The following is an 18016-nucleotide window of genomic DNA, read 5'->3' on the forward strand; positions in this document are numbered from 1 at the left end:
CTTGAGCATATTGGACTGTTAGCTGTATAGATCCATCGGCCAATTTCTTGGGCCACTATACATATTGTGCCAATTGGGTTTGGACCGCTCTGCTACTAGGAACCCTACTTATCCATCACGACTGGTCTATCAACGTCACCGCATGCGGAGGCTAAAACAGACTTTCCTCCATTGAGACGTCCCTCTAAGGCCCTTCTGCTAGCTTGCTAGCCCCGGCCCGCTAACTGTCTGAATCGCCGTGTCTCCAGCCAGCCCAACCACTCACTGGACCCCTATTGATCCCCCGGCAACGCTTTCCTCTCCCTAATATCAATATGCCTTGTCCATTACTGTCCTGGTTAGTGATTATTGTCTTATTTCACTGTAGAGCCTCTAGCCCTGCTCAATATGCCTTAACCTACCATTTAGTTCCACCTCCCACATATGCGGTGGCATCACCTGGTTTAAACGTCTCTAGAGACAATATCTCTCTCATCATTACTCAATGCCTAGGTTTACCACCAATGTACACACATCCTACCATACCTCTGTCTGTATATTATGCCTTAAATCTATTCTATCGCTCCCAGAGACCTGCTTCTTTTACTCTCTGCTCTGAACGCACTAGATGACCAGTCCTGATAGCCTTTAGCCGTACCCTTATCCTACTCCTCCTCTGTTCCTCTGGTGATGTAGAGGTTAATCCAGGCCCTGCAGTGCCTAGCTCCACTCCTACTCCCCAGGTGCTCTCATTTGTTGACTTCTGTAACCGTAAAAGCCTTGGTTTCATGCGTTAACATTAGAAGCCTCCTCCCTAAGTTTGTTTTATTCACTGCTTTAGCACACTCTGACAACCCGGATGTCCTAGCCATGTCTGAATCCTGGCTTAGGAAGACCACCAAAAACCTTGACATTTCCATCCCTAACTATAACATTTTCTGACAAGATAGAACTGCCAAAGGGGGCGGTGTTGCAATCTACTGCAGAGATAGCATGCAGAGTTCTGTCTTACTATCCAGGTCTGTACCAAAACATTTCGAGCTTCTACTTTTAAAAATCCACCTTTCCAGAAACAAGTTTCTCACCGTTGCCGCTTGCTATAGACCACCCTCTGCCCCCAGCTGTGCCCTGGACACCATATGTGAATTGATTGCCCCCCCATCTATCTTCAGAGCTCGTCCTGCTAGGTGACCTAAACTGTGACATGCTTAACACCCCAGCCATCCTACAATCTAAGCTTGATTCCCTCAATCTCACACAAATGATCAATGAACCCACCAGGTACAACTCCAAATCTGTAAACATGGGCACCCTCATAGATATCATCCTAACCAACTTGCCCTCCAAATACACCTCTGCTGTTTTCAACCAAGATCTCAGTGATCACTGCCTCATTGCCTGCATTCGTAATGGGTCTGCGGTCAAACGACCACCCCTCATCACTGTCAAACGCTCCCTAAAACACTTCAGTGAGCAGGCCTTTCTAATAGACCTGGCCCGGGTATCCTGGAAGGATATTGACCTCATCCCGTCAGTAGAGGATGCCTGGTTATTCTTTAAAAGTGCCTTTCTCACCTTAAATAAGCATGCCCCATTCAAAAAATGAAGAACCAGGAACAGATATAGCTCTTGGTTCTCTCCAGACCTGACTGCCCTTGACCAGCACAAAAACATCATGTGGCGTTCTGCATTAGCATTGAATAGCCCCCGTGATATGCAACTTTTCAGGGAAGTTAGGAACAAATATACACAGGCAGTTAGGAAAGCTAAGGCTAGCTTTTTCAAGCAGAAATTTGCATTATGTAGAACAAACTCTAAAAAGTTCTGGGACTGTCATAACGTCCACAGAAGGTGGCGCCTCTCCTCGGTCGGGCGGTGCTCGGCGTTCGTCGTCGCCGGCCTACTAGCTGCCACCGATCTGTGTTTCAGTGTCTGTTAGTTATGTCTGTTTTTTGATTGCACCTGTTTCGTGTTTGTCATTAGTGGGGGGGTATTTAGTCTGTCTGTGTTTAGTTAGAATTCGTGCGGGATTGTTCTTTGTTACGTGTGGTGTCATATTGTTTGGGTTACGACTTATTGTATAGGCAGTAGGGTTGCCCGGGCTGTGCCCCGTCTGCCCTTTTGAGCGGAGCTTCTTTTAGTCTTTTTGACTGTTGTGCTCCCAGCCGTATATGGATTTTGCCTTTGGATTTATTAAATCAAATTTGTTCCAACGGACCTCAGTCTCCTGCGCTTGACTCACCCTAAAACAGTTCTACCTGCTCGTGACAGGGACACTGTAAAGTCCATGGAGAATAAGAGCACCTCCTCCCAGCTGCCCACTGCACTGAGGCTAGGAAACACTGTCACCACCGATAAATACACTATAATTGAGAATTTTAATAAGCATTTTTCTACGGCTGGCCATGCTTTCCACCTGGCTACCCCTACCCTGATCAACAGCCCTCCTCCCCCCACAGCAACTCGCCCAAGCCTCCCCCATTTCTCCTTCACCCAAATCCAGATAGCTGATGTTCTGAAAGAGATGCAAAATCTGGACCCCTACAAATCAGCCGGGCTAGACAATCTGGACCGTCTCTTTCTAAATGTATCTGCCAAAATTGTTGCAACCCCTATTACTAGCCTGTTCAACCTCTCTTTCGTATCGTCTGAGATTCCCATAGATTGGAAAGCTGCCGTGGTCATCTCTCTCTTCAAAGGCGGAGACACTCTAGACCCAAACTGCAACAGACCTAAATCTATCCTACCCTGCCTTTCTAAGGTCTTCGAAAGCTAAGTTAACAAACAGATTACCGACCATTTCGAATCCCACCGTACCTTCTCCGCTATGCAATCTGGTTTCAGAGCTGGTCATGGGTGCACTTCAGCCACGCTCAAGGTCCTAAACGATATCATAACCGCCATCGATAAGAGACATTACTGTACAGCCGTATTCATCGACCTGGCTAAGGCTTTCGACTCTGTCAATCCCAACATTCTTATTGGCAGACTCAACAGCCTTGGTTTCTCAAATGATTGCCTCGCCTGGTTCACCAACTACTTCTCTGATAGAGTTCAGTGTGTCAAATCGGAGGGTCTGTTGTCCGGACCTCTGGCAGTCTCTATGGGGGTGCCACAGGGTTCAATTCTCAGGCCAACTCTCTCTGTATACATCAATGATGTCGCTCTTGCTGCTGGTGATTCTTTGATCCACCTCTACGCAGACGACACCATTCTGTATACCTCTGGCCCTTCTTTGGACACTGTGTTAGCTAACCTCCAGACGAGCTTCAATGCTATACAACTCTCCTTCCTTGGCCTCCAACTGCTCTTATATGCAAGTAAAACTAAATGCATGCTCTTCACCTGATCGCTGCCCGCACCCGCCCACCCGTCCAGCATCACTACTCTGGACGGTTCTAACTTAGAATATGTGGACAACTACAAATACCTAGGTGTCTGGTTAGACTGTAAACTCTCCTTCCAGACTCACATTAAACATCTCCAATTCAAAATTAAGTCTAGAATCGGCTTCCTATTTCGCAACAAAGCATCCTTCACTCATGCTGCCAAACATACCATTGTAAAACTGACCATCCTACCGATCCTCAACTTTGGCAATGTCATTTACAAAATAGCCTCCAACACTCTACTCAATAAATTGGATGCAGTCTATCACAGTGCCATCCGTTTTGTCACCAAAGCCCCATATACTACCCACCACTGAGACCTGCACACTCACGTTAGCTGGCCCTCGCTTCATACTCGTCGCCAAACCCACTGGCTCCAGGTCATCTACAAGTCTCTGCTAGGTAAAGCCCCGCCTTATCTCAGCTCACTGGTCACCATAGCAGCACCCACCCGTAGCACGCGCTCCAGCAGGTATATCTCACTGGTCACCCCCAGAGCCAATTCTTCCTTTGGCCGCCTCTCCTTCCAGTTCTCTGCTGCCAATGACTGGAACGAACTGCACAATTCACTAAAGCTGGAGACTCTTATCTCCCTCACTAGCTTTAAGCACCAGCTGTCAGAGCAGCTCACAGATCACTGCACCTGTACATAGCCCATCTGTAAATAGCCCATCCAACTACCTCATCCCCATACTGTATTTATTTATCTTGCTCCTTTGCACCCCAGTATCTCTACTTGCACATTCATCTTCTGTACATTCTACCATTCCAGTGTTTAATTGCTATATTGTAATTACTTCGCCACCATGGAATATTTATTGCCTTACCTCCCTTATCCTACCTCATTTGCACATGCTGTATATAGACTTCTTTCTACTGTATTATTGATTGTATGTTTGTTTATTCCATGTGTAACTCTGTGTTGTTGTATGTGTCGAACTGCTTTGCTTTATCTTGGCCAGGTCGCAGTTGTAAATGAAAACGTGTTCTCAACTAGCCTACCTGGTTAAATGAAGGTGAAATAAAAAATGAAAAAATGAAAAAAGAACCTCTCAGACAGTCATCTGGACAGGACAGGACGCTCTGCGATGTGACCATGAATACAACTGGAGAGCCACAGATCAAAGACCACTCTGATGTAGCATCTCCTCTCTTTGAAGTTATAAGGACTGAGCACAGTAGGCCTCTGGCAACTTAATTGCGGAGGATAGGCTCATAGTAATGCCTGGAACTGAATTAATGAAATGGTATCGAACACATCAATTCCATTTACTCCATTCCAGCCATTATGCCGTCCTCCCCTCAGCAGCCCCCTGTGACTCTGAGGGACTTATTTTGAACCACTGTAATGCAACTGGCACAGAGAATAGGCATTCCACATAGAAATCATTACATTTACATTTACATTTTAGTCATTTAGCGGACGCTCTTATCCAGAGCGACTTACAGTAGTGAATGCATACATTTCATACATTAATAATGTCATAGAGCTTTGTACTGTTGGGCCAGTCCACTTCACCGAGTCACCCCAACTCCCTTACATCCACTGGCAAAACACATCAAGACAAAAAGTTTTGTCAGCATTGACAAAAGCCTCAAGATCCTGAGAGTTCCAGGAAAACATCCCATTGCGATGCTACAGATCTACGCAAGACAACAGTGTCAAACAAGCCTCCCACTGCAGGAACCTGGGTCGTGTTCTGCAAGCTCAAAACTTGGGAAAGTTCCTAAAACGAAGGGTCCACTTCAAACTTAATTGAAGTACACTTATTTTTATTTCTGTTTGTTTCAAAGTATTTTCAAGGTCATTGAATGAAACCCTGCTCTCTTGGAGATGGGTCCCTCAAGGCTTAGGAGACTCTTTTCTGTGTCCTGTGTGTAACCCTTTACCTGCCTCATCCACTGAGGCATCCATATCAGTCAAGCATATCAGTCACTATTCATGTAGTAATCTACCCTCCAGTGACAGTACTAGTATCTACACTGCACTATCAACTGAGTTCATTTGATTACAGTAGCACTGCTTCAACCTGACATAGACAGGGTGCTACTGCCTTGAAAATGTCCTAGGCCTGGATATTTCGACACAATGGGTTTGCCAGAAAACAGGTGCGATTCAGTGACAGGTAAAAAACTGTTTCATGAAACCCACAACGACAAACCATTGACATTCTGGATTACTCAATCCAGTCTCTGGACGAGAGACACTATTAGTTAAGACTATTTGATTATTAACCAAATGTTGTCTCATACTGAGTCAAGGGGATACGTGACAACCATAACAACGAGAAAGATTGAGGTTACATAGAGTACTAGTAACTATCAGGAAGGCCATTTTATATCCAAAGTGCTCATATAAAGATGACATCTATATGGTCCAGTTTTGATTGGACGTAGTTGATAATAAAGTGTACTGCAAAATGTACTGTCAAATAGCATTCTAAAGGGCCTTCACCTTCAGTGTGCCAGACAGACACGTGTGTTTGAATGAGGTACAGTTAATGTTAACATCAGTCAAACTACACAGTGAGGAGAGTTTCATTGCAGTGTGCCAATCCAAATATTTCAACATTTCCTGATACTGTAACTGCGGTGACTGACAACACAGAGGAGCATGATGGGATACTGGAAGATTAGGTCTTCTTCTTCAGATCCTCAAAGCGCCGTGACAGGTCATCAAAGTCGATGTCATCAGAGCTCGCAGTGTTTCGTCCAACTCCAAAGGAGGAAGTGGGAAGCGTGTCGGGAACTGAGGGCAGCTCAGGGAGGGCATTGTTATCGTAGATCTGGGATGAAGGCCCGGGGCCTGTGGAAAGAACATATGTTTAGATTGACATTACAAATACACACCAATGCAACCGTTATGCAAAAAGAAAGCAATACTATTGCTGAAGAGATTGACATGTAGGAAAGGAAATATTAATTGAAAACAATTTACCAGAGACCTGGGATCGATCAGAAGGTTTAATAGACAGCTCATCAATCTGAAGAATACACACACATCATGATCTCTCTACCCTGCCTGCATGTTGAAATGTTAAAGTTGTATAGATACATGAGAAGGCAGAGAAAAACAATGTTTTTGTATGTTAGTATGTGATTGGGGGAGGAATAATCATTGAAGTAGTGCATTGCTGAGAAAGTCAACACCGCTGGGGTAAGAATGAGCAAAAAGCAAGAGCTAATAATATAATTAAGCTCAAATTGCATTCACTTCACTATGAAGACGACGAGACGGCCTACAAGGAGGAGGTGAGGGCCCTCGGAGTGTGGTGTCAGGAAAATAACCTCGCACTCAATGTCAACAAAACAAAAGAGATGATCGTGGACTTCAGGAAACAGCAGAGGGAGCAGCCCCCTATCTACATCGACGGGACAGTAGTGGAGAAGGTGGAGAGTTTTAAGTTCCTCGGCGTACATAATGGACACACTGAAATGGTCCACCCACACAGACAGCGTGGTGAAGAAGGCGTAGCAGCGCCTCTTCAACCTCAGGAGGCTGAAGAAATTCGGCTTGTCACCAAATACACTCACAAAATTTTACAGATGCACAATCGAGAGCATCCTGTCGGGCTGTATCACCGCATGGTATGGCAGCTGCTCCGCCCATAACCGGAAGGCTCTCCAGAGGGTAGTGAGGTCTGCACAACGCATCACCGGGTGAAAACTACCTGCCCTCCAGGACACCTACACCACCCCATGTCACAGGAAGGCCAAAAAGATCATCAAGGACAGCAACCACCCGAGCCACTGCCTGTTCACCCCGCTAACATCCAGAAGGCGAGGTCAGTACAGGTGCATCAAAGCGAGGACCAAGAGACTGAAAAACAGCTTCTATCTCAAGGCCATCAGACTGTTAAACAGCCATCACTAACATTGAGTGGCTGCTGCCAACATACTGACTCTACTCAAGCCACGTTAATAACGGGAAAATTGATGTAATCGATTTATCACTTGCCACTTTATATTATTTATATTAGATCATGTTTACATAACCTACATTATTCATCTCATATGTATATACTGTACGCCATACCATCTACTGCATCTTGATGTAATTAGATGTATCACTAGCCACTTTAAACAATGCCACTTTATATAATGTTTTCATAACCTACATTACTCATCTCATATGTATATACTGTACTCTATACCATCTACTGCATCTTGCCATCCTGATGTAATGTATCACTAGCCACCTTAAACAATGCTGCTTTATATGTTTTCATACCCTACAATACTCATCTCATATGTATATACTGTACTCCATACCATCTATTACATCTTGCCTATGCCGTTCGGCCATCACTCATTTATATATTTTTATGTACATATTCGTATTCATTCCTTTACACTTGTGTGTACAAGGTAGTTGTTGTGGAATTGGTAGATTACTTGTTAGATATTACTGCATGGTCGGAACTAGAAGCACAAGCATTTCGCTACACTTGCATTAACACCTGCTAACCATGTGTATGTGACAAATAAATTAGATTTGATTTGAAGAACATTGCTTCCCTACCACATCCAGTAACATACTAGTTTGACATCAAGCAGATCTGTTTCAGCATATTATAAATCACTCAGAGCGTTCAAAAGACAGTCGTATGCAGTTCAGCACAAGGTTAGTGATTAACAGTTAATACCAGCTATGGCCGTTTCCACATTCTATCTGTTCTTATCCAATCCCTATCACGTCCCTGTAGCATAGCACTGTGCTGCAGAGACAAGCGATGGCACAAGCAAACTATAATGAACTCCTCTTCCCTGGAAGGTGAAATGGCCGGCTGTCCATCTGTCTGGAGAAGCAGAAGGGGCAGGGGGCTCTGACACTTACAGACTCGTAGGTGGGGGGGCAGCTCGGCAGCTCAGGGGGGTGCCCATCTCTCATTGGAGGCTGGAAGTTGTTAAAGGCATCATATGTGCCAACAGAGGGGCCGTTGAACCCTATGAGGCCGGGCATCTAAAAAAAAAACCGAATATGTATAAAAACATCCCATTCATATCAATATCTCTATATTTCTTAAAGCTGGAATCCTTAATGGTTAAACAGCCATGTCTGTTGGCGATGTTACAACAACAACGAAGTTACTTCAAACAACTAACACTAGTGATCTACCCTCTCTAGTGGCAGTACTAGTATCTACACTGCACTACCAACTGAGTTCCTTGATTACAGTAGCACTTATTCACTTGACAAGATATGAGAACATCGAAACAATTACATCTAAGAAAATTAGCCACCCCAGAACTTCAATTAGAAATATGTCCTTTATTAGACAGAAAAAAACATAGGCTAATATCTGTTTTGTGACAAGATATACAGTACACTTGCTAATCAAAGTTAGTATCAAACATTCTTCAAACAATCCTACATTACACCTAAGAGGATGAGCAGTCAAAGCAGTGAGCGGGTTACTGTACAGTAGTGTTAAAGTCTTATTTTAGGATGGTGGAGTAGACAGTCCTAACTTCCATCCATCATATATTAGTGAAAACGAGCTATAAGACAGGAATAGCAAATCCAGCCCCTTTTCTCTCCTTTATCAAAACTACTTCCAGCACCAAGATTCAATACATTTTCATAAAATAAAAAAACTTTGAACTATTTTTAACAAAGATTATATAAATTAAGAAATAGGCATGTTACAAGTGGTGTAAAGTACTTAGGTAAAAATACTTTACAGCACTACTGAAGTTGTTTTCTGGAGTATCTGTACTTTACTATTTATATTTTTTACAACTTTTACTTCACTACATTCCCCCCCAAAAAAGACCGTACTTTTTACAACATACACTTTCCCTGACACCCAAAAGTACTTGTTACATTTTGAATGCTTAACAGGACAAGAAATTGGTCCAATTCACACTTATCAAGAGAACATCCCTGGTCGTCTCTACCGCCTCTGATCTGGTGGGCTTACTAAACACAAATGCTTAGTTTGTATATTATGTGCGAGTGTGCCCCTGGCTATCTGTAAATTTTAAAACCACAAAAATGTAGTTTTCTGTTTTGCTTAATATAAGGAATTTTTTATTATTTATACTTTCGATACTTAAGTATATTTAAAACCAAATACTTTGACTTTTAATCAAGTAGTATTTTACTGGGTGACTTTCACTTGAGTCATTTTCTATTAAGGCATCTTTACTTTTATTCAAGTATGAAAATTGGGTCGTTTTTCCACCACCGCATGTTACGTGTACATAGTCTGAATATACTTATAGAATGGGAAGGCCTCCGATGACGGTAAATGCAGTGTGGCGCACATACATAGATAACATACTGAATCACACTACAAACCTCTATTACACAAAGAGGAAGAAGAACCCATTACATTTTGAGGGGCGTATCTACATCAAACTTACATGATCAAGTAGTTTTTCATATAGAGTATCATTTCTGTCACCAGTCAAATCATGCATTCCATTCGCCAATACACTGCATGGGTTATTTTACACAAACATGGAAAGTGCATGTATAGGGTTGAACTAAATCATCTTTAAAACATTAAGTGGATTTTATTACAACAAATTTACAAAATACAAATAATTTTCCAACTCTTGCCTTCAACCTCCTACCAACATCTTTTTGCTGTACAAGTAAAACAATCAATCCTGTAAATAACATTGTGTATTACATATTTCAATACCCCACTTTATCAATCAAGTCTAATTGAATCCCTCCACCCCATTTAAGGTAACAGATATGTCATAGAACTGGTGTCAGACGTCACCAAAGGTCCAGAGCCAGAGAGTAATGAGGGTAAAACCTGACATAGACAGGGTGTTACTGCCTTGAAAATGTCCTAGGCCTGAATATTTCGACATAATGGGTTTGCCAGAAAACAGGATTTTCCTAGTATGCGATTCAGTGACAGGTAAAAACCAGTTTCATGAAACCCACAACGACAAACCATTGACATTCTGGATTACTCAATCCAGTCTCTGGACGAGAGACACTATTAGTTAAGACTATTTGATTATTAACCAAATATTGTCTCATACTGAGTCAAGGGGATACGTGACAACCATAACAACGAGAAAGATTGAGGTTACATAGAGTACTAGTAACTATCAGGAAGGCCATTTTATATCCAAAGTGCTCATATAAAGATGACATCTATACAGTCCAGTTTTGATTGGACGTAGTTGATAATAAAGTGTACTGCAAAATGTACTGTCAAATAGCATTCTAAAGGGCCTTCACCTTCAGTGTGCCAGACAGACACGTGTGTTTGAATGAGGTACAGTTAATGTTAACATCAGTCAAACTACACAGTGAGGAGAGTTTCATTGCAGTGTGCCAATCCAAATATTTCAACATTTCCTGATCCTGTAACTGCGGTGACTGACAACACAGAGGAGCATGATGGGATACTGGAAGATTAGGTCTTCTTCTTCAGATCCTCAAAGCGCCGTGACAGGTCATCAAAGTCGATGTCATCAGAGCTCGCAGTGTTTCGTCCAACTCCAAAGGAGGAAGTGGGAAGCGTGTCGGGAACTGAGGGCAGCTCAGGGAGGGCATTGTTATCGTAGATCTGGGATGAAGGCCCGGGGCCTGTGGAAAGAACATATGTTTAGATTGACATTACAAATACACCCCAATGCAACCGTTATGCAAAAAGAAAGCAATACTATTGCTGAAGACATTGACATGTAGGAAAGGAAATATTCATTGAAAACAATTTACCAGAGACCTGGGATCGATCAGAAGGTTTAATAGACAGCTCATCAATCTGAAGAATACACACACATCATGATCTCTCTACCCTGCCTGCATGTTGAAATGTTAAAGTTGTATAGATACATGAGAAGGCAGAGAAAAACAATGTTTTTGTATGTTAGTATGTGATTGGGGGAGGAATAATCATTGAAGTAGTGCATTGCTGAGAAAGTCAACACCGCTGGGGTAAGAATGAGCAAAAAGCAAGAGCTAATAATATAATTAAGCTCAAATTGCATTCACTTCACTATGAAGACGACGAGACGGCCTACAAGGAGGAGGTGAGGGCCCTCGGAGTGTGGTGTCAGGAAAATAACCTCGCACTCAATGTCAACAAAACAAAAGAGATGATCGTGGACTTCAGGAAACAGCAGAGGGAGCAGCCCCCTATCTACATCGACGGGACAGTAGTGGAGAGGGTGGAGAGTTTTAAGTTCCTCGGCGTACACATCACGGACAAACTGAAATGGTCCACCCACACAGACAGCGTGGTGAAGAAGGCGTAGCAGCGCCTCTTCAACCTCAGGAGGCTGAAGAAATTCGGCTTGTCACCAAATACACTCACAAAATTTTACAGATGCACAATCGAGAGCATCCTGTCGGGCTGTATCACCGCATGGTATGGCAGCTGCTCCGCCCATAACCGGAAGGCTCTCCAGAGGGTAGTGAGGTCTGCACAACGCATCACCGGGTGAAAACTACCTGCCCTCCAGGACACCTACACCACCCCATGTCACAGGAAGGCCAAAAAGATCATCAAGGACAGCAACCACCCGAGCCACTGCCTGTTCACCCCGCTATCATCCAGAAGGCGAGGTCAGTACAGGTGCATCAAAGCGAGGACCGAGAGACTGAAAAACAGCTTCTATCTCAAGGCCATCAGACTGTTAAACAGCCATCACTAACATTGAGTGGCTGCTGCCAACATACTGACTCTACTCAAGCCACGTTAATAACGGGAAAATTGATGTAATCGATTTATCACTTGCCACTTTATATTATTTATATTAGATCATGTTTACATAACCTACATTATTCATCTCATATGTATATACTGTACGCCATACCATCTACTGCATCTTGATGTAATTAGATGTATCACTAGCCACTTTAAACAATGCCACTTTATATAATGTTTTCATAACCTACATTACTCATCTCATATGTATATACTGTACTCTATACCATCTACTGCATCTTGCCATCCTGATGTAATGTATCACTAGCCACCTTAAACAATGCTGCTTTATATGTTTTCATACCCTACAATACTCATCTCATATGTATATACTGTACTCCATACCATCTATTACATCTTGCCTATGCCGTTCGGCCATCACTCATTTATATATTTTTATGTACATATTCGTATTCATTCCTTTACACTTGTGTGTACAAGGTAGTTGTTGTGGAATTGGTAGATTACTTGTTAGATATTACTGCATGGTCGGAACTAGAAGCACAAGCATTTCGCTACACTTGCATTAACACATGCTAACCATGTGTATGTGACAAATAAATTAGATTTGATTTGAAGAACATTGCTTCCCTACCACATCCAGTAACATACTAGTTTGACATCAAGCAGATCTGTTTCAGCATATTATAAATCACTCAGAGCGTTCAAAAGACAGTCGTATGCAGTTCAGCACAAGGTTAGTGATTAACAGTTAATACCAGCTATGGCCGTTTCCACATTCTATCTGTTCTTATCCAATCCCTATCACGTCCCTGTAGCATAGCACTGTGCTGCAGAGACAAGCGATGGCACAAGCAAACTATAATGAACTCCTCTTCCCTGGAAGGTGAAATGGCCGGCTGTCCATCTGTCTGGAGAAGCAGAAGGGGCAGGGGGCTCTGACACTTACAGACTCGTAGGTGGGGGGGCAGCTCGGCAGCTCAGGGGGGTGCCCATCTCTCATTGGAGGCTGGAAGTTGTTAAAGGCATCATATGTGCCAACAGAGGGGCCGTTGAACCCTATGAGGCCGGGCATCTAAAAAAAAAACCGAATATGTATAAAAACATCCCATTCATATCAATATCTCTATATTTCTTAAAGCTGGAATCCTTAATGGTTAAACAGCCATGTCTGTTGGCGATGTTACAACAACAACGAAGTTACTTCAAACAACTAACACTAGTGATCTACCCTCTCTAGTGGCAGTACTAGTATCTACACTGCACTACCAACTGAGTTCCTTGATTACAGTAGCACTTATTCACTTGACAAGATATGAGAACATCGAAACAATTACATCTAAGAAAATTAGCCACCCCAGAACTTCAATTAGAAATATGTCCTTTATTAGACAGAAAAAAACATAGGCTAATATCTGTTTTGTGACAAGATATACAGTACACTTGCTAATCAAAGTTAGTATCAAACATTCTTCAAACAATCCTACATTACACCTAAGAGGATGAGCAGTCAAAGCAGTGAGCGGGTTACTGTACAGTAGTGTTAAAGTCTTATTTTAGGATGGTGGAGTAGACAGTCCTAACTTCCATCCATCATATATTAGTGAAAACGAGCTATAAGACAGGAATAGCAAATCCAGCCCCTTTTCTCTCCTTTATCAAAACTACTTCCAGCACCAAGATTCAATACATTTTCATAAAATAAAAAAACTTTGAACTATTTTTAACAAAGATTATATAAATTAAGAAATAGGCATGTTACAAGTGGTGTAAAGTACTTAGGTAAAAATACTTTACAGCACTACTGAAGTTGTTTTCTGGAGTATCTGTACTTTACTATTTATATTTTTTACAACTTTTACTTCACTACATTCCCCCCCAAAAAAGACCGTACTTTTTACAACATACACTTTCCCTGACACCCAAAAGTACTTGTTACATTTTGAATGCTTAACAGGACAAGAAATTGGTCCAATTCACACTTATCAAGAGAACATCCCTGGTCGTCTCTACCGCCTCTGATCTGGTGGGCTTACTAAACACAAATGCTTAGTTTGTATATTATGTGCGAGTGTGCCCCTGGCTATCTGTAAATTTTAAAACCACAAAAATGTAGTTTTCTGTTTTGCTTAATATAAGGAATTTTTTATTATTTATACTTTCGATACTTAAGTATATTTAAAACCAAATACTTTGACTTTTAATCAAGTAGTATTTTACTGGGTGACTTTCACTTGAGTCATTTTCTATTAAGGCATCTTTACTTTTATTCAAGTATGAAAATTGGGTCGTTTTTCCACCACCGCATGTTACGTGTACATAGTCTGAATATACTTATAGAATGGGAAGGCCTCCGATGACGGTAAATGCAGTGTGGCGCACATACATAGATAACATACTGAATCACACTACAAACCTCTATTACACAAAGAGGAAGAAGAACCCATTACATTTTGAGGGGCGTATCTACATCAAACTTACATGATCAAGTAGTTTTTCATATAGAGTATCATTTCTGTCACCAGTCAAATCATGCATTCCATTCGCCAATACACTGCATGGGTTATTTTACACAAACATGGAAAGTGCATGTATAGGGTTGAACTAAATCATCTTTAAAACATTAAGTGGATTTTATTACAACAAATTTACAAAATACAAATAATTTTCCAACTCTTGCCTTCAACCTCCTACCAACATCTTTTTGCTGTACAAGTAAAACAATCAATCCTGTAAATAACATTGTGTATTACATATTTCAATACCCCACTTTATCAATCAAGTCTAATTGAATCCCTCCACCCCATTTAAGGTAACAGATATGTCATAGAACTGGTGTCAGACGTCACCAAAGGTCCAGAGCCAGAGAGTAATGAGGGTAAAACCTGACATAGACAGGGTGTTACTGCCTTGAAAATGTCCTAGGCCTGAATATTTCGACATAATGGGTTTGCCAGAAAACAGGATTTTCCTAGTATGCGATTCAGTGACAGGTAAAAACCAGTTTCATGAAACCCACAACGACAAACCATTGACATTCTGGATTACTCAATCCAGTCTCTGGACGAGAGACACTATTAGTTAAGACTATTTGATTATTAACCAAATATTGTCTCATACTGAGTCAAGGGGATACGTGACAACCATAACAACGAGAAAGATTGAGGTTACATAGAGTACTAGTAACTATCAGGAAGGCCATTTTATATCCAAAGTGCTCATATAAAGATGACATCTATACAGTCCAGTTTTGATTGGACGTAGTTGATAATAAAGTGTACTGCAAAATGTACTGTCAAATAGCATTCTAAAGGGCCTTCACCTTCAGTGTGCCAGACAGACACGTGTGTTTGAATGAGGTACAGTTAATGTTAACATCAGTCAAACTACACAGTGAGGAGAGTTTCATTGCAGTGTGCCAATCCAAATATTTCAACATTTCCTGATCCTGTAACTGCGGTGACTGACAACACAGAGGAGCATGATGGGATACTGGAAGATTAGGTCTTCTTCTTCAGATCCTCAAAGCGCCGTGACAGGTCATCAAAGTCGATGTCATCAGAGCTCGCAGTGTTTCGTCCAACTCCAAAGGAGGAAGTGGGAAGCGTGTCGGGAACTGAGGGCAGCTCAGGGAGGGCATTGTTATCGTAGATCTGGGATGAAGGCCCGGGGCCTGTGGAAAGAACATATGTTTAGATTGACATTACAAATACACCCCAATGCAACCGTTATGCAAAAAGAAAGCAATACTATTGCTGAAGACATTGACATGTAGGAAAGGAAATATTCATTGAAAACAATTTACCAGAGACCTGGGATCGATCAGAAGGTTTAATAGACAGCTCATCAATCTGAAGAATACACACACATCATGATCTCTCTACCCTGCCTGCATGTTGAAATGTTAAAGTTGTATAGATACATGAGAAGGCAGAGAAAAACAATGTTTTTGTATGTTAGTATGTGATTGGGGGAGGAATAATCATTGAAGTAGTGCATTGCTGAGAAAGTCAACACCGCTGGGGTAAGAATGAGCAAAAAGCAAGAGCTAATAATATAATTAAGCTCAAATTGCATTCACTTCACTATGAAGACGACGAGACGGCCTACAAGGAGGAGGTGAGGGCCCTCGGAGTGTGGTGTCAGGAAAATAACCTCGCACTCAATGTCAACAAAACAAAAGAGATGATCGTGGACTTCAGGAAACAGCAGAGGGAGCAGCCCCCTATCTACATCGACGGGACAGTAGTGGAGAGGGTGGAGAGTTTTAAGTTCCTCGGCGTACACATCACGGACAAACTGAAATGGTCCACCCACACAGACAGCGTGGTGAAGAAGGCGTAGCAGCGCCTCTTCAACCTCAGGAGGCTGAAGAAATTCGGCTTGTCACCAAATACACTCACAAAATTTTACAGATGCACAATCGAGAGCATCCTGTCGGGCTGTATCACCGCATGGTATGGCAGCTGCTCCGCCCATAACCGGAAGGCTCTCCAGAGGGTAGTGAGGTCTGCACAACGCATCACCGGGTGAAAACTACCTGCCCTCCAGGACACCTACACCACCCCATGTCACAGGAAGGCCAAAAAGATCATCAAGGACAGCAACCACCCGAGCCACTGCCTGTTCACCCCGCTATCATCCAGAAGGCGAGGTCAGTACAGGTGCATCAAAGCGAGGACCGAGAGACTGAAAAACAGCTTCTATCTCAAGGCCATCAGACTGTTAAACAGCCATCACTAACATTGAGTGGCTGCTGCCAACATACTGACTCTACTCAAGCCACGTTAATAACGGGAAAATTGATGTAATCGATTTATCACTTGCCACTTTATATTATTTATATTAGATCATGTTTACATAACCTACATTATTCATCTCATATGTATATACTGTACGCCATACCATCTACTGCATCTTGATGTAATTAGATGTATCACTAGCCACTTTAAACAATGCCACTTTATATAATGTTTTCATAACCTACATTACTCATCTCATATGTATATACTGTACTCTATACCATCTACTGCATCTTGCCATCCTGATGTAATGTATCACTAGCCACCTTAAACAATGCTGCTTTATATGTTTTCATACCCTACAATACTCATCTCATATGTATATACTGTACTCCATACCATCTATTACATCTTGCCTATGCCGTTCGGCCATCACTCATTTATATATTTTTATGTACATATTCGTATTCATTCCTTTACACTTGTGTGTACAAGGTAGTTGTTGTGGAATTGGTAGATTACTTGTTAGATATTACTGCATGGTCGGAACTAGAAGCACAAGCATTTCGCTACACTTGCATTAACACATGCTAACCATGTGTATGTGACAAATAAATTAGATTTGATTTGAAGAACATTGCTTCCCTACCACATCCAGTAACATACTAGTTTGACATCAAGCAGATCTGTTTCAGCATATTATAAATCACTCAGAGCGTTCAAAAGACAGTCGTATGCAGTTCAGCACAAGGTTAGTGATTAACAGTTAATACCAGCTATGGCCGTTTCCACATTCTATCTGTTCTTATCCAATCCCTATCACGTCCCTGTAGCATAGCACTGTGCTGCAGAGACAAGCGATGGCACAAGCAAACTATAATGAACTCCTCTTCCCTGGAAGGTGAAATGGCCGGCTGTCCATCTGTCTGGAGAAGCAGAAGGGGCAGGGGGCTCTGACACTTACAGACTCGTAGGTGGGGGGGCAGCTCAGCAGCTCAGGGGGGTGCCCATCTCTCATTGGAGGCTGGAAGTTGTTAAAGGCATCATATGTGCCAACAGAGGGGCCGTTGAACCCTATGAGGCCGGGCATCTAAAAAAAAAAACGAATATGTATAAAAACATCCCATTCATATCAATATCTCTATATTTCTTAAAGCTGGAATCCTTAATGGTGAAACAGCCATGTCTGTTGGCGATGTTACAACAACAACGAAGTTACTTCAAACAACTAACACTAGTGATCTACCCTCTCTAGTGGCAG

At 42.2% G+C, this 18016-nt stretch overlaps 1 protein-coding gene and 1 long non-coding RNA gene across 2 annotated transcripts; both read right to left on the reverse strand.

The window, feature by feature from the left end:
* Window positions 1-4252: 4252 nt before the first annotated feature.
* LOC145864317 (IST1 homolog) lies at window positions 4253-8331 on the reverse strand. Its single transcript, XM_082969930.1, has 3 exons — window positions 8206-8331; window positions 6307-6352; window positions 4253-6174 (listed from the first exon to the last, which is right to left on the reverse strand). The coding sequence occupies exons 1-3, from the start codon at window positions 8329-8331 to the stop codon at window positions 6002-6004; spliced, it is 345 nt and encodes a 114-aa protein (XP_082826056.1). The 3' UTR covers window positions 4253-6001.
* Window positions 8332-13377: 5046 nt separating this feature from the next.
* LOC145864219 (uncharacterized) lies at window positions 13378-16067 on the reverse strand. The gene is made up of 2 exons (XR_014382818.1): window positions 15819-16067; window positions 13378-15686 (listed from the first exon to the last, which is right to left on the reverse strand). It is a non-coding gene; the product is annotated as an uncharacterized LOC145864219 (long non-coding RNA).
* Window positions 16068-18016: the final 1949 nt, after the last annotated feature.

This window comes from Salmo salar, chromosome 26 (genome assembly GCF_965601325.2).
Source record: "Salmo salar chromosome 26, fSalSal1, whole genome shotgun sequence".
Taxonomy (NCBI): domain Eukaryota; kingdom Metazoa; phylum Chordata; class Actinopteri; order Salmoniformes; family Salmonidae; genus Salmo; species Salmo salar.